At 41.9% G+C, this 26260-nt stretch overlaps 1 protein-coding gene across 3 annotated transcripts in view; it reads right to left on the bottom strand.

Moving 5' to 3' along the window:
* The window catches only part of pde8a (phosphodiesterase 8A), a 143828-nt gene that overhangs the window by 37615 nt on the left and 79953 nt on the right, over window positions 1–26260 (bottom strand). For 2 of the 3 annotated variants that reach the window (XR_009508444.1, XM_059953142.1), the window contains exons 8-14: window positions 21213–21353; window positions 7080–7168; window positions 6039–6087; window positions 5907–5955; window positions 3530–3604; window positions 1214–1284; window positions 780–941 (exon numbers count right to left, since the gene is read on the bottom strand). Coding sequence is in view for 2 of the 3 variants with exons in the window: in XM_059953142.1 (XP_059809125.1) it covers window positions 780–941; window positions 1214–1284; window positions 3530–3604; window positions 5907–5955; window positions 6039–6087; window positions 7080–7168; window positions 21213–21353 (636 nt within the window). In the remaining variant the exon portion in view is untranslated. The remainder of the gene's footprint in view (window positions 1–779; window positions 942–1213; window positions 1285–3529; window positions 3605–5906; window positions 5956–6038; window positions 6088–7079; window positions 7169–21212; window positions 21354–26260) is intronic. The other variant, XM_059953143.1, reaches the window with a different exon arrangement.

The following is a 26260-nucleotide window of genomic DNA, read 5'->3' as shown; positions in this document are numbered from 1 at the left end:
TGTGGGAGCTGAAGGTCACTGAACCCTTGTATCAAACATCATTTAAAATCAGGTGAATCAATAAAAGTTGTTACTTCAACACTTGGGAGGAAATATTATAGTGTCAGGCTTGGGATATGATGCACTGCTTTTACCCTTGTGAAAAAGCAACAGATGAATAAGAAGCACTCCCCTCGCCAGCACAACCCACCTGTCATCATTCATCATTGTAAAGGGGGTGAACAAAGGGAAAGGATGACTAGGTGGATGGGTGAGTATATGGAGGTTACCTGAAATTGAAAAATTTAGTATTAGTACCATGAGGCTGTAGACTACCCACAAAATGAGTGACATTTTCTTCCAGTTTGCATTTGGCCTTTCCATAGCAACAGAGAAGTTCAGGGTCAGCCTGAGAGTCGGTAGGCGGGGTAAAATGAAAAGCAATGGGAGTGTTGCTCTGGTGTTGTCCCACACACACATCCATCTTCTCCCTATGCTCACTTCCCCCTCCCCATTACCCCACCTGGTTCCAACCTCTTACTAATCAGCCTCTATGGCAGACATCTACAATGCTCTGGCGATATTTCCTCTTCCCTCTCAGTCCCAATGCAGGACCTTACACCTTGTCCCTCCACAAATGCTGCTTGACCTGTTAAGTTGTTTCAGTGTTGTTCCTGTCTTCAGTATCTGCGGTCTCTTTTGTCCTCTGTATTCAGTTTAACAAATACACTGAAAGGTTTCTCAAGTTCCACAGAATTTTGTAAAATGATTCTAAAGAACATTGTTCAAAGCAAACTTACTGACATCAAGCCATCGACCAAATCGCTGGCGTGTGGGTCCTCATCCTTGCCAAGCTGTGGAGAGTACAATTCTGTGGTTCGGAGGATTTCCAATACACGATCCAAGGCTTCAGCCACTCCTTCAGAGCTGTTCTCTTGTGCCACATTTATTATATTTATTACCTTCAAATGAAGTTTAACAGACTGATTATCCCACTGGATTTGCTTCAAACCAATGCCATGCTATTTACAATCAGTAGCCAAAAAAACAATTGGCAACACATCACCCACAGTTCTATGTAAGCAGACCACCACAATAAGCAAGGCTGTAACTCTGTGTACGCAAAGTATTCATTCCATTGCACATTCATTATTTTATACCAGTTTAAGAAAAATATAATTTAATCACTTTAAAATAACTGATTACATCAGAACTAATTTCCCGTTGGTTCTACCTTGGTAATTGGTGCCTCAATGGTCATGGAATGTATCCTAGCAATAGAGGATCTCCTAGCCTGGTTGCTACCTGTGTGATGAACAAAGAAACAAATAAAATCTAAAAAGTAATGAACTTGTGCAGAATGCATCTTCTACAATTTTTCTTCACCTCATATTGACCTTTACTCTGGATTCTGTGAAGAACTGGTAGTGGTCAAAGTACTGGCAAAGATTCTAAGGCGGAGTTTAAAACCATTTTAAATTAGGAAGTCAAATGGTATGCTGGCTTTTATTACAGAGGCATTGAGTGCATAAGTAAAGATGTCATACTGCAGTTACTGAATAACTGTGCTTGAAAAATTACAGCTTTGGTCAGTAGACAGTAGGTGCAGGAGTAGGCTATTCGGCCCTTCTAGCCAGCACCGCCATTCCCTGTGATCATGGCTGATCATACACAATCAGTACCCCGTTCCTGCCCTCTCCCCATTTCCCTTGACCCTACTATCTGTGAGAGCTCATCTTGCCTAAAAACACACTTGCCATGTAGAATGGGTGACAGATTCACAAGAATGGTTCCTGGGATACTAGGTTTGAACGTACAAAGATAGATCAAATAGATTTGGCCTGTACTCCCTGCAGTTTACAAGAATGAGACAGGATCTATTTCAAACTTAGAAAATTCCTACATGGCTCAACAACACAGACATAGATCTTTCCTCCAAATGAGGTTCAGAGGGTAACAATCTCAACCTTAGAGGTAGGCAAAGACCAGGACGAGAAAGAGCTTCTTTTCAGAGAGTGTTGAATTCTTGTGATTCCGTTACCTGTCAGCAATTTAATCAAAACTGAGACCAATAGATTTATGGAAATTAAGGGATTTAAGATGACATTGAAGGACAATGGTCTGGATTTGTGAGCATACCTGAAACGTCAGATGATCAACTCTCAACTCTTACACTCTGTTATTCCCTATTATCTAAGGAAAGATGGTGCTAACAAACTTTTGAGGTGGTAACACAGAGGTTCATTAAGGGTAGCACCTACGATTGGCCTACATAGATTTTGACAGACCAATCAGAAGAACCCTTAAAAGGGGCATGGGTTCATCATTTGGGTCTGTGAGAGAAGGCAAAGGGAAAAGAAGTTTTAGTGAACAGAGGCTGTCTGCAGTGAAGTTCAACAAGGCGCACATTAGGTTAGTGATTTGTTGCAGTATATATCAAAGATTTAGGTTTCAACACAAGGCTCATAATCAGGAATGTGTCCATACTGGCAACATATTTGGCATTGAGGAAAAGTGATAAATTGCAGAAAGATATGAACTGATGGGTCAGGTGAAAAGGAAAACACCGAACAGAATATAGTCCATGTAATGGAATTCGGAGGGGCAAATGAAGGAAGTTTATGATACATGACAGGACAGAAGGGAGTAGAATACAGCAGTTAGGAAGACAGCAAAAATCAGCATACAGGATACCCTTCCCCTGAAGCAATTCCTCACCCATCCTAAATTGCCAGCTCCTTGTCAACTGTCTGACCTTATAACTAAATCCTCCAACACAGCCAGTTTAAAAATACTCTAAAATGCATCACATTAGATCCCAAAATAAAACTGGAGTCACAGTTGATGCAATATGTAAATAACTTGAGTGTTTGAAATATAATTTCTGAGAGACTTTTAAGGAGTATTTCATTTTTCAGGGTCCAAAACTACTCATCCTGTCTGGTATTTTTAGAAAAGACTGGAAGATGATTAGGTTATTCAACCAATCAAGCTCTCAGGGTTGATCCAGTCTGACCTCAGCACCATTCACGCATGCCCTCCCTGGACTTCTCTGTAGCTCATGCCTGTCAGACTCCACCGTGAATATATTCCACAACTCTCAGGGAGGCAGGGGAAGAATCCAAAAAATTATAACTCCAAAATTATAACTCATCTCCTTTATAAGTGGACAACTGATTATCCTGAAACCATGTTTTCTGGTTACAGATATGCCGACCAGGAGAAACATCACATATGTCAAGTTATCATTTCTCCTCAGAATCAGATGTTTCAATAAGACTACTCTTCAGTCTTCTATATTTGATAGAATATCAGGCAAACCCTCTCAACCTTTCTTCAACTGTCAGCCCCAGGAATCAGACCAATAACCTTCTATACTGCTTCCAGTGCAAAAATATTATTCTTCAAATACACAGGCCAAAACTGCACAGTGTTACAGGTGCAGGCTCAGTGTCTCCAACTTTGCACCAAACTTTTTATACTCTGGCATGCACACACCTACAATAAATGGACAGCAGGGGTTATTGCAACCTTGCTGCAAGTCACATACCATCACTCCCTCGTGATGTGTTGGATCTGACATCAGAACTTTTCCTCCTGCCTTTGTACTTTGAAGTACAGATCTCTAGAAAAGAAGCAACGAACTGTTAAAAAGACATCAGCAACAGCTGCAGGAACGCTTTCAATGACTTGTTAAATGCATGTGTACTATACAAGTGCACAACAATGTGCAATTACTAACAATGTCAGTATGATCGGGGAGGGGCTCTTCTGCTGAGCTCTAAATTCACACACCACACTTTCCTGACACCAAGACATTGCAGTCTAGCCCACAGATCCCCAGCTATCATCACTATCAACCGATATCAGCCATTCTAAAGTGATCACCAACTCCTTATTCCTCTTTTGCACCACTGTCCCGATGAAGAGTCACAGCCCAAGATGTCAACTCCATTGATGCTGCCTGACCTGATGAGTTCCTCTAGCATTTTGTGTGAATTGCTCAGGACTTCCAGCATCAGTGGATTTTTTTGTGTTTAAACAGCAAGAGCCCTTTCTGTAATATACCTTGCACTGTACTGTAACCACAAAATAACAAACTTCATGGCATAGAGCAGTGATAATAAACCTGATTCCAATCTTCCAGCTAAGTACAGTTGATAAGGATGAGGTTTCAGGGTTCTAAGAGGCACACGATGAAACAGGCTCAAGTCAGCATGGTTTCCTTAAGGAGAAATCTTGCTTGACGAATCTATTGGAATTCTTTGAGGAAATAACAGACAGGATAGACAAAGAATAATCTGTGATTGTTGTTTACTTGGATTTTCAGAAGGCTTTTGACAAGGTGCCACACATGAGGCTACTTAACAAGGCAAGAGGCCATGGTATTACAGGAAAGATACAAGCATGGATAGAAGAATGGCTACTAGCAGGAGGCAAAGAGTGGGAGCAAAAGGGACCATTTTTGGTTGGCTGCTGGTGAGTACTGATGTTCTGCAGGAGCTGTTTTTTTCACATTATATGTTAATGACCAGGATGATGCACCTGTACTTGCTGGAGTATAGAAGAATAAGGGGGATTTCATTGAAACCTACCAAATATTGAAAGGCCTAGAGTGGATGTAGAGAGGATATTTCCAAGTGAGGGGATCTAGGACCAGAAGACACAGCCTCAGAATAAAAAGTCATCCCTTTAGAATAGAGATGAGGAGAAATTTCTTCAGCTGGGGGTGGTTATTCTGTGAAATCCATTGTCACAGGCAGATGTGGAGGCCAGGTCATGATTAGTAAGGGTGTCAATGGCTATGGGGTGAAGGGAGGAGAATAAAGAGAAGGAAAAATACATCAGCTATGATCGAAAGGTGAGGCAAACTCGATGGACCGAATGGCCTAATCTGTTCCTACGTCTTACAAAAGATTAAAAACTTTCCTCTGGGGTAAGGTTTGAACAGAGTCCAAAGTTCAGACTGGGCTCATTAATAAGACAATTGTTAACTTCACATCAAGAGCAAGTAAAAGTTGTGAACTTATTCTAACAGCTCACTAGAGCTCCTTGACCGTGTCCAATGTGTTATTTCTATTAACTTTTGTTACTGGTGGACATTACTACAGGAAATAGAGCAGCTTCGGTGGCGGGAGGATAAGTAAGCAAAGGACTGGATCTTGAGCCAATTCCCCAAAAACAGGAGATAAAGGCACTCTTTCCTTGACAGCATGTAATGCAGTGCCACAAAGACCAAGGAATCACATTCAAGAACAGTTAGCAAAGGGGGAACCAGACAAATACCTGAAGGGGAACACTTATAAAGATAAGGAATACGTTTGAGCACTTGCAAACAGCTAGCAGGGATGTTCAACTGGTTCTGTTCATTATCAGAGAATGTATACAGTATACCACCCGAATACTTTTCTTTGCAGACATCTACTAAAAAACAGAACCACAAGAGAAAAGCGATAGACCCCAAAGCACCTCTCCCCCTCCCCCGCAAAAGCAACAGCAAGCAAAGCATCATCCTCTCTCTTCCCAACCACCCCCCCCCACCCCCCACCGTTTCAGCAGAGCCTCAGTGTCCACCACCTAACAAACAACAGCAAGGTACACAAAGAGACCATGATCTCCAGTCAACAAAAACTATTGTCTACCTGACACGCTCTCTCTCTCTCACTAACAAGGGTCAGAGAGATAGCACCCAGTTTTCCCCATAGCGAAAGGAGAAATTGACGGTCACTGTTATAGTCAGTCTGTTGCACCACTTTTTATTCTGAGATTCCTGACTCAAGAATCAGCAGCAAACTCTCCCCCCCAAAAATCTACTCCCCCAAATCATGAGGCTATGTCACCAGGTACACCACTGTTAGTAACAACACTGGTACTCAGTTTGCTGCTTCAAGAGATATACAGAAGGAAGACATCGAGGAATACAGTACCTGTTTGTGACTCAATGTGAAGTCGATCAGATAATCTGGGTGTGTCAGCCTGTAAAAGCAAACACTGATCACACAAAAGAAATTGCAGCAGAAAACAAGAAAAGGAAGCAAGCACCAAAGACACACACCTACCTTGTTGTCATTACATGGAGTCTTAATAGACACATAGTGTCTAATTTTCCTATGAGAAAAGAAGTGCTAATTAGAAATTCCTACGACAAGATTTCACATGACAAGTAGAGCTAAACAAACAATGAGTGGGTTCTGGGAGATTTTGCATTTAACCAGCACTAAACCTGAAATAGGAAGTCCCTTCTGTAGCCAAAAATACCAATTCCATCTGATCAAGATCACGTTTCAATTCTGGTTAGTCCCACCGACTCAGGAAGCAATTTTCACAGTGTCCTATTCTTCAATACCAGGTGCACAGTTCACAGTCAATTCCAACTCTGTAGAGTTGGGCATAATAGCCTAATTCTGCTCCTACGTCTTATGGTCTAACCAGCTACTCTGCAAACCTTCATTTTGTCTCAATATAATTCTGAATATCATTTTTTTTAAATATACAGTTTAACTGTCAGTCAATGGAAGTAAAACAGGAATCTAAAACTAAAATAGGAAACAGCATTCACATTAATTATTTTACTCAATAAAAATCATGTTCCTGTTACACTACATCCTAATTTTTAAAAAAAACACAAACAGATGGAAGCACAAGCAATTTATTTTCTAAATTATCAGCATTCTAGGTTCAAGTTTTTATCTCCTGAACCTTAAACCTTCTGTTCAACAAATAATTAACCCTCAGTTTTTGAGTATGACAGAATGAACTGGTGCTAGATCATTCTTCATATCAGAGGAGGCATATGAAGCCATGAAGACATACTGGCCTTTGTCACTGGCCACAAATAAACTTTTTCTAATAAATTGTGTTAGCCTTAAATTATTTGAGATTGAAAGGGAAGGAGGAAAAGAACTGAACCCAGGCATTGACTCAATATACCTCAGAAAGGGGCACAATGTGATTCATTGTGCAAGTTCAAGCAGCTTTGCAATACAGGACAAGTAGTAAAACTTGTATATCATGGTCACAGAGACAGATATACAACACAACCACAAGGCTGAGATACAGTAGTCTGCTTGATGGATCTGATACACATATACTGAACTCACCCTCCCTGTCCTACGACAGGCATTATCCTTGCATTTTGGCGAATGCTATCTCCATTTCTCTTTGTCCCATAGTACATTCCTTGCCATTCCTGAAAGCCACAAGCAGAGACACCTTACACTAAGAATTTACTGACAAGGTTACAATGGTGTAATACATTTTCTTCTGTGTTGAGGGGAATATCTCATAATAGTCAGTGATCCTACTGTCAACGCAAAGATTACAGCTTTGAGGGTGATTTGAACATTCAAGTTCAAATGACTTTCAGCAATCATAACTGAACATAGAATAGTACAGCACACCATATCATGGCTACCATAATGCTAATTTAAACTAATATCTTGTCTGCAATTTATATACCTTCATTTCCTTCCATATTTATTTCAGAATAGTTTAAACGATACATGTTGCTGTCATATCTGCCTCTGCCACTTCCTCGGCAGCACATTCCAGGCACCCATCACTGTAGAGAGCACAAATTGGCAGAGTCATGGATAATGAAGGTGGTTCCCCAACAAGCCCATGGAAAACTGGGTGGGAGCGTTAATCCAGGTAAGTGTCCGGTTATGCACCTTGGCACCAGAAGTCAACAACTTTATTTTGTAATTTATTGTAATTGTCTTGACCAACCAAGACTCCATCAACCTCTGCCTTAAATATACATACAGACTTAGCCTCCACAGCTGCTTGCAGCAACAAATTCCATAGATTCACCATTCTCTGGCTAAAGAAATTCTTCGTCTCCATTCTAAAAGGAAGTCCCTCCATTCTGAGGCTGTGCCCTCTGGTCTTAGACACTCTCACCATAGTAAACATCTTCTCCATCAAGACCTTTCACCATTTGATAGGTTTCAATTAAGTCACCCTCTTTCTTATGAAGTTCAGTGTACACAGGCCCAGAGCCAAACACTCTTCATATGACAAGCTGTTCATTATAATTTTTGTGAACCTCCTTTGACTCCTCTCCAGAGTCAGCACATCCATGGAAACATAAAACCTACAGCACAATACAGGCCCTTTGGCCCACAATGTTGTGCTGAACATGTACTTACTTTAGAAATTACCTAGGGTTCCCCATAGCCCTCTATTTTTCTAAGCTCCATGTACCTATCCAGGAGTCTCTTAAAAGACCCTATTGTATCTGCCTCCACCACCGTTGCCAGCAGTCCATTCCACGCACTCACCACTCTCTGCATTAAAAAAAAAACTTACTCCTGACATCTCCTCTGTACCTACTTCCAAGCACCTTAAAACCATGCCCTTCCGTGCTAGCCATTTTAGCCCTGGGAAAAAGCCTCTGACTATCCACAAGATCAATACCTCTATCATCTTGCATACCTCTATATCAGGTCACCTCTCATCCTCCATCACACCAAGGAGAAAAAGCCAAGTTCATTTAACCTATTCTCATAAGGCATGCTCCTCAATCCAAGCAACATCCTTGTAAATCTCTGCTGCACCCTTTCTATAGTTTCCACATCCTTTCTGTAGTGAGGTGACCAGAACTGAGCACAGTACTCCAAATGGGGTCTAGCCGAATATCTTATAACTATCATTATCTCACGCCTCTTGAACTCAATCCCTGAGTTGAAGAAGGCCAATGCACCATGCGCCTTCTTAACTAGAGTCAACCTGTGCAGCTGCTTTGAGCGCCCTATGGACTCAGACCCCAAGATCCCTCTGGTCCTCCACACTGCCAAGAGTCTTGCTATTAATACTATATTCTCCTATCATATTTGACCTATCCTTTCTAAGAGGCCCAAAACTGCTTATAATACTCCAAGTGAAGCCTCACCAGTGCTTTATAAAGTCTCAACATTACATCCTTGATTTTATATTCTAATCCTCTAGATATGAATGCTAACATCACATTTGCCTTCCTCACCACAGACTCAACCTGCAAATTAACCTTTAGAGAATCTTGCACAAGGATTCCCAAGGCCCTTTGTGTCTCAGATTTTTGCATTTTCTCTCCATTTAGAAAACAGTCAACCCTTTCATTTCTTCTATCAAAGTGTATGATCATACACTTCCCAACACTGTATTCTATCTGCCACTTCTTTGCCCATTCTCCTAAAGTGTCTGTCCCTCTGTACAGCCTACTTTCTCAAAACTACCCATCTTCATATTGTCTGCAATCTTTGCAACATATTCATCAATTTCATCATCCAAATCTTTAACACAGAATGTAAAAAGAATCGGTCTCAACACAGACCCTTGTGGAACACCATTAGTCACCGGCAGCCAACTAACTTTATTCCCAATCCTTGTCTCCTGCCAATCAGCCACTGCTTTATCCATGCTAGAATCTTTCCTGTAATACCAGGTGCTCTTATATTGTAAAGCAGCCTCATTGTGGCACCTTGTCCAAAACCTGAAAATCCAAGCACACATCAACCAATTCTCCTTTGTCTATTCTGATTGTTATTTCTTCAAATTCCAATAGATTTGTCAGGCAAGCTTTTCCCTTGAAGAAAACATGCTAAGGCCTATTTTATCATGTGCCTCCAAGTACCCTAAAAACACTTCCTTAACAATTGACTTCAACATCTTCCCAACAACTGAGGTCAGACTAACTAGCCTATAATTTCCTTTCTTCTGCCTCTCTCCCTTCTTGAAGAGTGGAGTGATATTTGCAATTTTCCAGTCTTCTGGAACAATTCTAGAATCTAGTAATTCTTGAAAGATGATTACTAATGTCTCCACAATCTCTTCAGCCACCTCCTTCTGAATCCCAAGGTGCACACCATCTGGTACTTACGTACCTTCAGACCTATCATTTTGCCAAGAACCTTTTCCCAAGAACCTTTTCCCTGGCCATTGTAACTTCACATACTTCATGACCTCTGAAACTTCCATCATGTTACTAATGTCTTCCACGGTGAAAATTGTTGCAAAATACTTATTCCATTCGTCTGCCATTTCCTTATCCCCCATTACCCCTAGTTTTCCAGAGGTCCAATATCCACTCTCATCTTTCTTTTACACTTTACGTATCTGAAGAAATGTTTGTTATCCTCTGTATTATTGGCTAGCTTATTTTTGTATTCCATCTTTACCTTCTTAAGGATTTTTTTAGTTGCCTTCTGTTGGTTTTTAAAAGCTTCCCAATCCTCTAACTTTTCACTAATTTTTGCTCTATCATATGCCCTTTCTTTGGCTTTTATGTTGGCTTTAACTTCTCTTGTTGGTCACAGCTGTTATCTTGCTATTAAAGTACTTCTTTCTCTTTGGGATGTATATATTCATGTGTCTTCCAAGTTGCTTTCAGAAATTTCAACCATTGCCGCTCTGCTAGTGTCCTTTTTCAATCAACTCTGGCCAGCTCCTCTCTCATATATCTGTAATTTACTATACTCCACTATAATACTGATACATCCTACTTCTCCTTCTCAAATTTTAGGGTGAATTTGATTATATTATGATTACTTGCCCCAAGGCTTCTTTTATCTTAAACTCACTAATCAATTCCAATTCATTGCACAACACCCAATCCAGAATAGCTGATCCCCTAATGGGCTCAACCACCAGCTGCTCTAAAGTCATGTTATCAGCATTCTTGAAATTCCTTTTCGAGGTAGAAAGTCGTACCTTCCCTAGAAGAGCTCTCAATCATCCAGAAATCCAACACCAACCTAATTTTCTCAATCTATCCACATATTGAAATCGCCCATGACTATTGTAACATGCCCTTTTGTACACATGTTCTAACTCCTGTTCTAATTTGTAGACCACATCCTTACTATAGTTTGAGGGTCTGCATATAACACCCAGTGTCTTTTTACCCTTGCAGTTTCTTAGCTCTACCCTCAACATTTCTACAACTTCTTTCAAAGAATTTGATTTCATTTTCTTTTAACCAACAAAGTGGCATCACTTTCTCTGCCTTTTTGCCTGTCCTTTTGATACAATGTGTATCTTGGAATTTAAGCTCCCAGCTATAACCTTCTTTCAGCCATGAGTCAGTGATGCCTACAACATCATACATGCCAATCTGTAACTGTGCTACAAGTTCTTTAAACTTGTTCTTATTCTTATATACAGTTCTTATTCTGTAAACTGCGCACATTCAAATATAACACCTTCAGGTCTGTATTCACCCTTTTCAATTTTGTCCACCTTTTAGGTTGCAACTCATCCTATTCACTGCAATTTTGCACTATCGGCCTCTCCTTGCTAGGAGTCTCACTACACATTGCCCCTGTTTGTAAACTAACTACCTCATTTTCAGCACTATCACTATGGATCCCATTCCCCTGCCAAATTAATTTAAACCCACTTGTACAACTCTAGCCAACCTGCCTGCAAGGGTATTAGACCCCTTCAGTTTAGGTGTCACCCAGCCCTTCCTTCCCCAGGTCATACCTTCCCCAGAAGAGCTCCCAACCATCCAGAATTCTGAACCCCTGCTCCCTGCACCAGTTCCTCAGTCATGCATTCGACTGCCAAATCATCCTTTTCTTATCCTCACTGGCACGTGGCACAGACAGCAATCCAAACATTACTATCTGGAGGTCTTGTTTCTCAACTTTCTATCTAGCTCCCTAAAATCTCTCTTCAGGACCTCCTCACCTTGTCTATCAATGTTATTGGTACCAATATGTATCACAACTTCTGGCTGTTTATGCTCACCCTTGAGAATGCCATGAATGCCAAAAAAGGGAATAGACAATAGGTGCAGAAGTGGACCATTCGGCCCTTCAAGTCTACACCGCCATTCTGAGATCATGGCTGATCACCTACTGTCAATACCTGGTTCCTGCCTTGTCCCCATATCCCTTGATTCACCTATCTAGCTCCTTCTTGACAGCATCCAGAGAATTGGCCTCCGCTGCCTTCCGAGGCAGTGCATTCCAGACCCCCACAACTCTCTGGGAGAAGAAGTTTTTCCTTAACTCTGTCCTAAATGACCTACCCCTTATTCTCAAACCATGCCCTCTGGTACTGGACTCTCCCAGCATCTGGAACATATTTCCTGCCTCTATCTTGTCCAATCCCTTAAAAATCTTATATGTTGCAATCAGATCCCCTCTCAATCTCCTTAATTCCAGCGTGTACAAGCCCAGTCTCTCTAACCTCTCTGCGTAAGGAATTAACCTTTTAACATCCCAGGAAGATAGATTATTTTTTTCCATTAGGGCAGGAGAGCCTGGAACGAGATGACACATTTTAAGGTGAAAGGGGAAAATTCAGAAAAAGCTTCCAGAAGTCATAGTAGAAGCAGATACAGTTACAATTATTTAAAAAGGCATTTGGACAGGTACCTGGATATGAAAGGCATAGAGGATACCTGCCTAATGAAGCAGATGGGTGATTTGCTCAGAAAGACATCATGGTTGACAGATGAGATGTACTGTACATTCTGTGATTCTACCTGCACTCTGCTCATGGACTTACCTGTTGCCATCTAAGAAAGTTGAGGATCTTCATCCCTTCCCAGATATCACCCCTGCATTTTAAACTGTTATAGTTCAAAAATTTCCAAGAATCAACAAGATGTTACCCTTGAAGGAGACTTTGAAAACACTAAAACATCATCTCCATTCACCTGTAAAATTCATGCCCTGAAGGGTAGAGATCACAGCTGCTCAGTGCATCATGCATTTATTCTTGGCTTTGATGTCTTGGTAGGGTCATACAGCTCAGAAATTGGCCATTCTGTATCAACCAATGGACACCTGCTACCATCTGAATCTTCAAACACTTTTCTTTCCAGGAGGTGGAAGTGATGGTCATCCATGCCCACCTTCACAGGAAGATAGTTCCAAATATATGGAAAGCAACCCATATTTTCTAGAGTGCTGTAAATGCCAGTGAAAAAGCACTGACAATTCACAAAGTCCATAGTTGGTTGGGATAAATATAAACAATTTTCATCTTCCCCCTCTCAGTAACTGATTATGCTGTCCATCTGGACTAAGTGATTTACCCACTTTGCATAGCTAGCCTATTAGTATCTTCTCTTCCCATCTTGTGCTCTCCACAAAGACTTTCATAAGTATATTCCACTTTATGTCCAAGGTAAAGTACATTTAGCTTCTGCCTTCAGCAGTAAATTCACAGTTTTCTGTGCACATATATATATTTTTTACTGTCCACATGCCTGGAAGATTTTTTAACTCACTTATAGTCAGTGATTTCCCACTGCCCCTTTTATTTTTAGAGACAGTTTGTACCTGAACTGGAGGAGAACTAACATCGTAGTGGGAAAGTTTGTTAATGCTGCACGTAGGTGGTTAAACTAGTTACAGGGGGATGGGAACTAGAGTGCAAGAACAGTTAGTGGAGAGTTTGTGGAGTCAAATGTTGGTTAGACCTCAAAATCAGCAGTCAAAAGGTTGAAAACGGTGCAAATACTGTCCTGAACAGCATATATTTCAAAGCCAGGATATCATGAGAAAAGCAGATAAGCTCAGGGCATGGATTAAAACCTGTAATTATGATGTTGTAGCCTTTAGTGAAACTTGGTTGCAGGAGGGCCAGGACTGGCAGTTCAATATTCCAGGTTTCTGTTATTTTATATTTGACAGAGTGGGAGGGATTGAAGGAGGAGGGGGTGGCATTACTGGTCAGGGAAAATGTCACTGTAATGCTCCATCAGGATAAAACATAGAACATAGAAGAGTACAGCACATTACAGGCCCTTCGGCCCACAATGTTGTGCCGACCCTCAAACTCTGCCTCCCATATAACCCCCCACCTTAAATTTCTCCATATACCTGTCTAGTAGTCTCTTAAACTTCATTAGTGTATCTGCCTCCACCACTGACTCAGGCAGTGCATTCCACGTGCCAACCACTCTAAGTGAAAAACTTTCCTCTAATATCCCCCTTCAACTTCCCTCCCCTTACCTTAAAGCCATGTCCTCTTGTACTGAGCAGTGGTGCCCAGGGGAAGAGGCGCTGGCTGTCTACTCTGTCTATTCCTCTTAATATCTTGTACACCTCTATCATGTCTCCTCTCATCCTCCTTCTCTCCAAAGAGTAAAGCCCTAGCTTCCTTAATCTCTGATTGTAATACATACTCTCTAAACCAGGCAGCATCCAGGTAAATCTCCTCCGTACCCTTTCCAATGCTTCCACATCCTTTCTATACTGAGGCAACCAGAACTGGACACAGTACTCCAAGTGTGGCCTAACTAGAGTCTTATACAGCTGCATCATTACATCACGTCTCTTAAACTGTATCCCTTGACTTATGAAAGCTAACACCCCATAAGCTTTCTTAACTACCCTATCTACTTTCAGGGATCTGTGGACATGTACCCCCAGATCCCTCTGCTCCTCCACACTACCAAGTATCCTGCCATTTACTTTGTATTCTGCCTTGGAGCTTGTCCTTCCAAAGTGTACCACCTCACACTTCTCCGGGTTGAACTCCATCTGCCACTTCTCAGCCTACTTCTGCATCCTATCAATGTCTCTCTGCAATCTTCGACAATCCTCTACACTATCTACAACACCACCAACCTTTGTGTTGTCTGCAAACTTGCCAACCCACCCTTCTACACTCACATCCAGGTCGTTAATAAAAATCACAACAGATCCTTGTGGGACACCACTAGTCACAACCCCGCAATCTGAATGTACTCTCTCCACCACAACCCTCTGCCTTCTGCAGGCAAGCCAATTCTGAATCTACCTGGCCAAACTTCCCTGGATCCCATGCCTTCTGACTTTCTGAATAAGCCTACTGTGTGGAACCTTGTCAAATGCCTTACTAAAATCCATGTAGATCACATCCACTGCACGACCCTCATCTATATGCCTGGTCACCTCCTCAAAGAACTCTATCAGGCTTGTTAGGCGCGATATGCCCTTCACAAAGCCATGCTGACTGTCCCTGATCAGACCATGATGCTCTAAATGCCCATAGATCTTATCTCTAAGAATCCTTTCCAACAGCTTTCCCACCACAGATGTAAGGCTCACTGGTCTATAATTACCTGGGCTATCCCTACCACCTTTTTTGAACAAGGGGACAACATTCGCCTCCCTCCAATCCTCTGGTACCATTCCCGTAGACAACGAGGACATAAAGATTCTAGTCAGAGGTTCTGCAATCTCTTCCCTTGCCTCGTGGAGGAGCCTGGGGAATATTCCTTCAGGCCCCGGGGACTTATCCGTCCTAATGTATTTTAACAACTCCAACACCTCCTCTCCCTTAATATCAACATACTTCAGAACATCAACCTCACTCATATTGTCCTCACCGTCATCAAGTTCCCTCTCACTGGTGAATACCGAAGAGAAGTATTCATTGAGGACCTTGCTCACTTCCACAGCCTCCAGGCACATCTTCCCACTTTTATCTCTAATCGGTCCTAACTTCACTCCTGTCATCCTTTTGTTCTTCACATAATTGAAGAATGCCTTGGGGTTTTCCTTTACCCTACCCGCCAAGGCCTTCTCATGACCCCTTCTTGCTCTTCTCAGCCCCTTCATATGCTCCTTTCTTGCTACCCTATATTCCTCAATAGACCCATCTGATCCTTGCTTCCTAAACCTCATATATGCTGCCTTTTTCCACCTGACTAAATTTTCCACTTCACTTGTCACCCATGGTTCCTTCCCCCTACCATTCTTTATCTTCATCACCGGGACACCGGTTTTGGTCTCCAAATTTGAGGAAGGACAGTCTTGCTATTGAGGGAGTGCAGCGTAGGTTCACAAGGTTAATTCCCAGAATGGCGGGACTGTCATATGTTGAAAGGTTGGAGTGACTGGGCTTGTATACACTGGAATTTAGAAGGATGAGAGGGGATCTGATTGAAACATATAAGATTATTAAGCGATTGGACACGCTGGGGGCAGGAAGCATGTTCCCGCTGATGGGTGAGTCCAGAACTAGAGGCCACAGTTTAAGAATAAGGGGTAGGACATTTAGAATAGAGATATAGAGATGCGGAAAAACTATTTCACCCAGAGAGTGCTGGATATGTGGAAAGCTCTGCCCCAGAAGGCAGTGGAGGCCAACTCTGGGGATGCATTCAAGAGAGAGTTAGATAGAACTCTTATAGATAGCGGGGTCAAGGGATATGGGGAGAGGGCAGGAACGGGGTACTGATTGTGTATGATCAGCCATGATCACAGTGAATGGCGGTGCTGGCTAGAAGGGCCAAATGGCCTACTTCTGCACCTACTGTCTATTGACAAATTTATCCCTAACATCCTGCAAGAGATCCTTAAGCATCGACCACATGTCCACATTTCCCTGCAAAAGCACCATCCCAATTCACACCCGCAAGTTCTAGCCTTATAGCCTCATAATTTGCCCTTCCCCAATTAAAAATTTTGCTGTCCTCTCTGATTCTATCCTTTTCCATGATAATGCTGAAGGTCAGGGAGCGGTGATCACTGTGCCCCAGATGCTCACCCACTGACAGATCTGTGACCTGACCTGGTTCGTTACCTAATACTAGATCTAGTATGGCATTCCCCCTAGTCAGCCTGTCAACATACTGTGACAGGAATCCATCCTGGACACACTTAAACTCTGCCCCATCTAAACCCTTGGAACTAATCAATTGCCAATCAATATTAGGGAAGTTAAAGTCACCCATGATAACAATCCTGTTATTTTTGCACCTCCCAATCTGCTCCTCGGTATTTCTGCCGCTACCAGGGGGCCTAAAGAATAACCCCAGTAGAGTAACTGTTCCATTCCTGTTCCTGACTTCCACCCATACTGACTCAAATGAGGATCCTGCTACATTACCCACCCTTTCTGCAGCTGTAATAGTATCCCTGACCAGTAACGCCACCCCTCCTCCCCTTTCCCCCCCTCTCTATCCCTTTTAAAGCACTGAAATCCAGGAATATTCAGAATCCATTCCTGCCCTGGTGCCAGCCAAGTCTCCATAACAGCTACTACATCATAATTCCATGTAAGTATCCAAGCTCTCAGTTCATCACCTTTGTTCCTGATGCTTCTTGCATTGAAGTACACACACTTTAGCCCTTCTACCTTACTACCTTTACACCCTTTATTCTGCTGCTCTTTCCTCAAAGCCTCTCTATATGTTAGATCTGGCTTTACTCCATGCACTTCTTTCACTGCTCTATCACTCCAGGTCCCATCCCCCTTGCAAATTAGTTAAAACCCTCCTGAACCATGCTAGCTAACCTACCAGCAAGGATATTGCTCCCCCTCTGGATGGGAAAACTCCACTAGTAAGACATTATGAGTGGAACTGAGAAATAAGAAAGGCATGACCATGTTCATGGAGCTGTATAACAGACAACCCAACAGTCCTAGGGGAACAAATTTGTAAAGAGATTGCAGACTGGTGTAAGAAAGCATTTCAGTTCCTGTCCTATCTCGTTGGCTCTTCACGCAACCCTGGAATATCTGGACAGCAAAGATGCATACATCAGGATGCTCTGTATTGATTATAGCTCGGCATTTAACACCATCATCCTCTCAAAACTAATCAGTAAACTTCAAGACCTGGGCTTCAATACCTCCTTGTCCAATTGGATACTAGATTTCTGCACTTGTAGACCCCAGTCAGTTCAAACTGGCAAAAACATCTCCTCCACAATTTTCATCAGTACAGGTCCACCCCTGCTCTACTCGCTTTACACTTATGATTGTGTGGCTAAGCACAGCTCCAACACCATATACAAGATGGCTGATGACACCACTGTTCAGAGCTGTGTCAAAGGTGATGAATTAGCATATAGAAAGGAGATTGAAAATTTGGCTGAGTGGTGTAATAACAACCTCTCACTCAGTAACAATGAGACCAAGGAACTGATAGTAGTTTTCAGGAGAACAAAACCAGAGGTCAATCATCGGAGGATCAGAGATGGAGAAGGTCAGTAAATTTAAAATCCTGGGTGACACCATAGGACTTGTCCTGGACCCATCAAATAAATATAATTGAGAAGAAAGCACAACAGCGCCTTTATTTCCTCTGGAATCTGTGGAAATTCTACGTCATTAAATACCTTGGCAAACTTCTATAGATGTGTGGTGCAGGGTGCTGAATGGTTGCAATAAGGCCTGGTATGGTAATACCAATCACAAACAAGGGAAAATCTACAGCTGCTGGAAATCCAAGCAACACACACAAAATGTTGGAAGAACTCAGCAGGTCAGGCAGCATCTATAGAAGAGAGTAGAGTCGACATTTCAGGCCGAGGCCCTTCAGCAGGACTGGAGAAAACAAGATTAGCTTTCAAGAGATATTGAGGCCCTAGTTAAGAGAGAGAAAAAAAAGGAGGTGCATAGCAGGTACAAATAAGGTGCTTAAGGAAGATAAGAATTGCAAGAGAACACTTAAGAAATCAGAAAGGTTAAAAGAAGGCATAAAGTTACTCTAGCAGACAAGGTGAAGGAGAATCCTAAGGGTTTCTACAGATACATTAAGAACAAAATAACTTCAAGGGACAAAATTAGTCCTCTGGAAAACCAGAGTGGTAATCCATGTGTGAACCAAATCAGATGGGGAGATCTTAAATGAATTCTTCGCATTAGTATTTACTCAGAAGATGGACACAGTCTATAGAAGTGAGGCAAGCGTCATCAACTTCATGGACCCTGCACAGATTTCAGAGGAGGAACTATTTGCTACCCTGAGGCAAATCGGGGTGGGTAAATCCCCAGATCCTGAAAGGAGTTCCCTTGGACTCTACAGGAGGCAAGTAAAGAAATTGCTGGGGCCCTAGCAGAGATATTTAAATCATTTTTAGTGAAAGGGGAGTTACCAAAAGATTGGAAAATATCTAATGTTGTTCCGCTGTTTAAAAAAGGGCTTCAAACACAAACCAGGAAATTAGGCCACTGAGTCTGACAAGAGTAGTGGTAAAGTTAATGGAAGGTATTCTAAGGAACCAGATATATATTTGGATAGACATGAACTGATTAAAGAGTCTGCATGGCTTTGTGCATGGTATGTCACATCTAACCAATATTAAGGAGTTTTTCGAGGAAGCTACCAGGAAAGTGGATGAAGGAAAGTTAGTGGACGTTGTCTACATGGACTTTAGTAAGACAGTTGTCAAGGTCCTGCATGGGAGGCTGGTCAAGAAGGTTCAGTGGTTCTGCATTCAAGATGAGGTAGTAAATTGGATTAGACATTGGCGTTGTGGGAGAAGCCAGAGTTGTAACAGAGCGTTGCCTTTCTTACTGGAGGCCTGTGACTAGTGGTATGCCGTAGGGATAGGTGTTGGGTCCTTTATCAATGATCTAGATAACAATGTGGTTAACTGAATCAGCAAATTCGCGGATGACACCAAAATTGGGGGTGTAGTGGACAACGAGAAAGGCTACCATGGCTTGCAGAGGGACCCAGATCAGCTGGAAAAATTGGCTGAAAATGGAATTTAATGCAGACAAGTGCGAGGTGTTGTACTTTGGTGGGGTAGATCTTACACAGTGAACAGTAGGGCACTGAGGAGTACAGTGGAACATAGGGATCAGGGAATACAGGTCTGTAATTGATTGAAAGTGACATCACAGTTAGATAGTGTCATAAAGAAAGCTGTTCGCACATTGGCCTTCATAAATCAAAGTACAGAAGATGGGATATTATGTTGAAGTTGTACAAGACACTGGTGAGGTCTAATTTGGAGTATTGCCTGCAGTTTCAGTCACCTACTTACAGGAAAGATATAAACAAGACCATAAGACATTGTAGCAGAATTAGGCCATTCAGCCCTGAGCCTGCTCTGCCATTCCATGATGGCTGATCCCAGATCCCACTCAACCCCATACACCTGAATTCTCGCCATACCTTTTGATGCTCTGACTGATCAAGAAACTACCAACTTCCACCTTAAACATATCCACAGTCTTGGCCTCCACCATAGTCTGTGGCAGAGCATTCCACAAATTGTCTACTATCTGGCTAAAAAATTCCTCCTTACCTCTGTTCTAAAAGGCCACCCCTCAATTCTGAGGCTGTGCCCTCTGTTCTGGTTAACCCCACCATAGGAAACACCCTCTCCACATCCACCCTATCTAGTCCTTTCAATATTCAGTAGGTTTCAATGAGATTCCCCCCACATTCTTCTAAATTACAGTGACTACAGGCTTAAAGCTTCCAAATGCTTCTCATATGTTAACTCCTTCATTCTCGAAATCATCCTCGTGAACCTCCTCTGGACACTCTCCACCAACAGCACATCCTTTCAGAGATATGGGACCCAAAATAGTTGACAATACCCCAAGTGCAGCCTGACTATTGACTTATAAAGCCTCAGCATTATCTCTTTGCTTTTATATTCCATTCCCCTTGAAATAAATACCAACATTGCATTTGCCTTCTTTACCACTGACTCAACCTGTAAGTTAACCTTCTGGGAGTCTTACATAAGGACTCCCAAGACCCTCTGCACTTTTGATGTTTGAACGTTCTCCCTAATTAGATAATAGTCCACACTATTGTTCCTTTTAACACAATGTGTTATCATACATTTCCCAACACAAGGTTGAAAGAGTACACAGAAAATCTCCAAGGATGTTGCCAGGTCTGGAGGACCTGAGTTATAAGGGAAGACTGAATAGGTTAGCACTATTCTTTAGAACTTAGAATTTTGAGAGGAGATTTGAAAAAGATATACAAAATTATGAGGTGTGTAGATAGGGTAAATGCAAGCAAGCTTTTTCCATTGAGGTTGGGTGAGTCTACAACCAAAGATCATTGGTTAGGGTGAAAGATGAAAAGATCGAGGGGAACATGAAGGAAAACTTCTTCACTCAGATGGTCATGAGAATGTGGAATGAGCTGCCAACATAAGTGATGCATGCAAGCTTAATTTCAATGTTTAAGGAAAACTTGGATAGGTACATGGATGGTAGGGGCAAAAAGAGCTATGGTCCTGGTGCAGGTCAATGGAAGTAGTCAGTTTAAATGGTTTTGACATGGACTAGGTGGGTTGAAGGTTCTGTTTCTGTACCGTATTTCTCCACGTGGCTATACACTTCCTCTTTGACCTTCTTATTAATTCAGTTCTCAAGAATTACTACAGCCCTGACAGTGTACAACAAAGCAAATAAAGCAATCATCAGCAACCAATGGGCAGTCAGTTAGTCAGTTAAACATTCTGTAAGTATCTGTACATGGTGGAAATACCCAGACACAAGTGCCTTTCCATAATGGGGTCACAAACTAACACCATCACACTTACCTTCCCTTTTTTAATGTAGGAATTGATTGTGTCTGGAAGATCAGCTTTATTTTTGTCACTCTTGTGCATTTGCATTAACTTCTTTCCTACCAATTCCTCTCTCCGGTAACCCATCATTCCTTCAAATGTAGGATTCACATACTGCAGAATACAAGCAACATTTGATATTTAGACTTTCCTTTAGATCCAACAGCAGTCTAAATATTCACATTTAGCAACCACCTTTTCTAAAGAGCAGAACCTTCCCCAGTGACATGGCTCCAGGTTTATGGTCCAAATTATTTGATGTCAGTTACTTCAATTGAGTCTGCCAGCAAGTTCTGAGGAGTGTCCCTAACTCAAAACATTCACCAGTTCCTTTCCACAGGTGCCGTTTGACTGGCAGAATAATTCAGCTGTTCTACAGACCAACACCATCCACACCTACCTTCTCATCCGCTACACTATGCCATTCACTCACATCAGGACCATAAACTTCAAGCGTTTTCAGCTCTGTGCCAATAGCACTGGTCAGCTTAAGAAATATCCTGAACTTTTCCTGGCTTCTTTAGACAGCAAATACTAAAGTGACAGTGGAAGGGGTGGTTTAATAGAGGGTGGTAGAAAATTAAGAAGTTTAAAAGAAAGGAGAGCTTAGGACAGGTTATTAAAGTCTCCAAAATAAACGTTTAAGAAAGGTTAGGAATCTAACTCAGGCACGACTTTGAGAAGGGGAGCAATGAATAAAGGACTGATGTTGCTGTATTGGAACACGGGCAGCTTATGTAACAAGGTAAATAAGTTTACAGCACAGATCAGAATTGGTGGGAATGATGGGCATCACCAGAGAGATGGCTGTAAAAGGATCAGACCTGGGAACTAATCATCCAAGGACACCTTATTGAAAAGGCAGGCTGGTGGGCAGAGGGGAGGGGTGGCAAAAAATGAAATTTAAAATCTATATCAAGAAGCAATACAAGATCAGAAAATGTAGAACCATTGTGGAAAGAGTTGAAGAACTGCAAAGGAGAAAAAAACTGATTGGAGTTACAGTACTGTGCAGAAGTCTTAGACATACACACACATACACACAGTGGCATGCAAAAGTTTGGGCACCCCGGTCAAAATCTCTGTTACTGTGAATAGCTAAGCGAGTAAAAGATGATTTGATTTCCAAAAGGCATAAAGTTAAAGATGATATATTTATTTAATATCTTAAGCAAGATTACTTTTTTATTTCCATCTTTTACAGTTTCAAAATAACAAAAAAGGAGAAGGGCCCAAAGCAAAGGTTTGGACACCCTGCATGGTCAGTACTTAGTAACACCCCTTTTGGCAAGTATCACAGCTTGTAAACACTTTCTGTAGCCAGCTAAGAGTCTTTCAATTCTTGTTTGGGGGATCTTCACTCATTCTTCCTTGCAAAAAGCTTCTAGTTCTGTGAGACACTTGGGCCGTCTTGCATGCACTGCTCTTTTGAGGTCTATCCACAGATTTTCAATGATGTTTAGGTCAGGGGACTGAGAGGGCCATGGCAAAACCATCAGCTTGTGCCTGTTGAAGTAGTCCATTGTGGATTTTGAGGTGTGTTTAGGATCATTATCCTGTTGTAGAAGCCATCCTCTTTTCATCTTCAGCTTTTTCAGATGGTGTGATGTTTGCTTCCAGAATTTGCTGGTATTTAATTGAATTCATTCTTCCCTCTACCAGTGAAATGTTCCCCGTGCCACTGGCTGCAAAGCAAGCCCAAAGCATGACCAATCCACCCCCGTGCTTGACAGTTGGAGAAGTGTTCTTTCATGAAATTCTGCACCCTTTTTTCTCCAAACATACCTTTGCTCATTAGGGCCAAAAAGTTCTATTTTAACTTCATCAGTCCACAGGACCTGTTTCCAAAATGCATCAGGCTTGCTTAGATGTTCCTTTGCAAACTTCTGATGCTGAATTTTGTGGTGAGGATGCAGGAAAGGTTTCTTCTGATGACTCTTCCATGAAGGTCATATTTGTGCAGGTGTCGCTGCACAGTAGAACAGTGCACCACCACTCTAGAGTCTGCTAAATCTTCGTGAATGTCTTTTGTTGTCAAATGGGGGTTTTGATTTGCCTTTCTAGCAATCCTACAAGCAGTTCTCTCGGAAAGTTTTCTTGGTCTTCCAGACTTCAACTTTACCTCCACCATTCCTGTTAACTACCTTTTCTTAATTATAGACAATAGACAGTAGGTGCAGGAGTAGACCATTCGGCCCTGCTAGCCAGCACCGCCATTCACTGTGATCATGGCTGATCATCAACAGTCAGTACCCCGTTCCTGCCCTCTCCCCATATCCCTTGACCCCGCTATCTATAAGAGCTCTATCTAATTCTCTCTTGAATGCATCCAAAGATTTGGCCTCCACTGCCTTCTGGGGCAGAGCATTCCACATATCCACCACTCTCTGGGTGAAAAAGTTTTTCAGCATCTCTGTTTTAAATGGCCTACCCCTTATTCTTAAACTGTGGCCTCTAGTTCTGGACTCACCCATCAGCAGGAACATGCTTCCTGCCTCCAGCGTGTCCAATCCCTTAATAATCTTATATGTTTCAATCAACCCCTCTCATTCTTCTAAATTCCAGTGTATACAAGCCCAGTCGCTCCAATCTTTCAACTTATGACAGTTCCGCCATTCTGGGAATTAACCTTGTGAACCTACGCTGCACTCTCTCAATAGCAAGAATGTCCTTCCTCAAATTTGGAAACCAAAACTGCACACAGTACTCCAGGTGGGGTCTCACCAGGGCCCTGTACAGCTGCAGAAGGACCTCTTTACTCCTATTTACCTCTTTACTCCTCTTGATATAAAGGCCAGCATGCCATTAGCTTTCTTCACTGCCTGCTGTACCTGCATGCTTGCTTTCATTGACTGATGTACAATAACACCTAGATCTTGTTGTACTTCCCCTTTTCCTAACTTGACTCCATTTAGATAGTAATCTGCCTTCCTGTTCTTGCCACCAAAGTGGATAACCTCACATTTATCCACATTAAACTGCATCTGCCATACATTAGCCCACTCACCCAACCTGTCCAAGTCACCCTGCATTCTCATAACATCCTCCTGACATTTCACACTGCCACCCAGCTTTGTGTTATCGGCAAATTTGCTAATATTACTTTTAATCCCTTCATCTAAATCATTAATGTATATTGTAAACAGCTGCGGTCCCAGCACCGAACCTTGTGGTACCCCACTGGTCACAGCCTGCCATTCCGAAAGGGACCCGTTAATTGCTACTCTTTGTTTCCTGTCAGCCAGCCAATTTTCAATCCATGTCAGTACTCTGGCCCCAATACAATGTGCCTTAATTTTGCCCACTAATCTCCTATGTGGGACTTTATCAAAAGCTTTCTGGAAGTCCAGGTACACTACATCCACTGGCTCTCCCTCGTCCACTTTCATAATTACATCCTCAAAGAACTCCAGAAGATTAGTCAAGCATGACTTCATAAATTCATGCTGACTCGGACTGATCCTTCTACTGCTATCCAAAATGTGTCGTGATTTCCTCTTTTATAATTGACTCCAGCATCTTTCCCACCACTGACGTCAGGCTATAATTCCCTGTTTTCTCTCTCCCTCCTTTCTTGAAAAGTGGGACAACATTAGCCACCCTCCAATCAGCAGGAACTGTTCCTGAATCTATAGAACATTGGAAAATGATTTACATTACGAACTGAGGAAACGGCTACCTGAAAATGTTTTGCTGTCTTCTTAAAGCCTTCTGCTTTGTGGGCATCATTTATTTTAATTTTCAGAGTGCTAGGCAGCTGCTTAGAGAAGCCCATGGCAGCTGATTGTTGGGACAATGTTTGACAAGTCTGGGTATTTATAAAGCTTTGAAATTTGCATCAACTGGCCTTTCTTAACAATGACTGTGAACAAGCCATAACCCTAACAAGCTAATTAAGGTCTGAGACCTTGGTAGATGTTATCTAAGAGCTCAAATCTCTTGGGGTGGCCAAACATTTGCATGGTGCTTTCTTTTTTATCACTCTAAACATTGTACAAAACAAAAATAATACACTAATCTTGCTTAAAATGTTGAAAAAAATCTGAAAAATGCAATGTTACAGTTACTCATAGATTCTTTAGTAGACTAGGAACAATCAGGCTAGTACTAGGCCGATAAAAAGGATTTGTGAAATGTCTATAAGATGGCTTTTTAGAGCAGTTTGTGGTAGAGCCCAGTGTTGTGTAAAGAGACAAACTTGATCATGGAGCTTAAGGTACAGGAATCTTTGTGAGGCAGTGACCATAATATAATAGAATTTCCTATGCAGTTTGAGAGAACTGAAATTTGATGTAATAGTATTACAGTTGAGGGACCTATGAGGGAGGAGCTGGCTGGACTTGTTTGGAAGGGTAGACAGAAGCAGCAATGACAGGAGTTTCTGAGAGTAATTTGGGAGACGTAGCAGAATTTTATCCCAAGGAAAAAGCAGCCCACCAAGGGGAGAATGGGGCAACCATGGCTAACAAATCTGTGACAACAAAAACAATAGGCACATAATACAACGAAGATTCGTGGGAAACCTTGAAAAACCAACAAAGGACAACTAGAAAAGATATTATGGGAGGAGAGTGAAATACAAGGGTAAACTAACCAATAATATAGAAAACTGAAAAGTTTTAAGATAGATAATGGGAAGAGAGGCAATAGTGGACCCCTGACTACTTGAAAATATGCTCAAGTAATAATGGGGAGAGCAGGGAAATGGCAGAGAAGCTGAATCAGTGTTTTGTGTCAGTCTTCATAGTGGAAGTTACCAGCAATGTGCTAGAAATTCAAGAGAGTCGGGGGCAGAGGTCTGTGTGGTAGCCATTACTAAGGAAAAGGTGCTGAGGAAGTTAAATGGACTGAAGGTAGATCTGCAACTGCTGTAACTGAAGAGATCATGGAGACAAAAAGTGATCTTTCAAGAATCACTAGAAAGTCCTGTAAGACTGAAAAATTACAAATGTGACATCTGCTTATGAAGAGAGGGAAAAGACAGAAAATTATAGGCTGGTTAACCTGACCTCAGTGGTTGG

Source organism: Hypanus sabinus, chromosome 28 (assembly GCF_030144855.1).
Source record: "Hypanus sabinus isolate sHypSab1 chromosome 28, sHypSab1.hap1, whole genome shotgun sequence".
In the NCBI taxonomy this organism is placed as follows: domain Eukaryota; kingdom Metazoa; phylum Chordata; class Chondrichthyes; order Myliobatiformes; family Dasyatidae; genus Hypanus; species Hypanus sabinus.
This window is presented reverse-complemented; position numbering and strand designations above follow the sequence as displayed.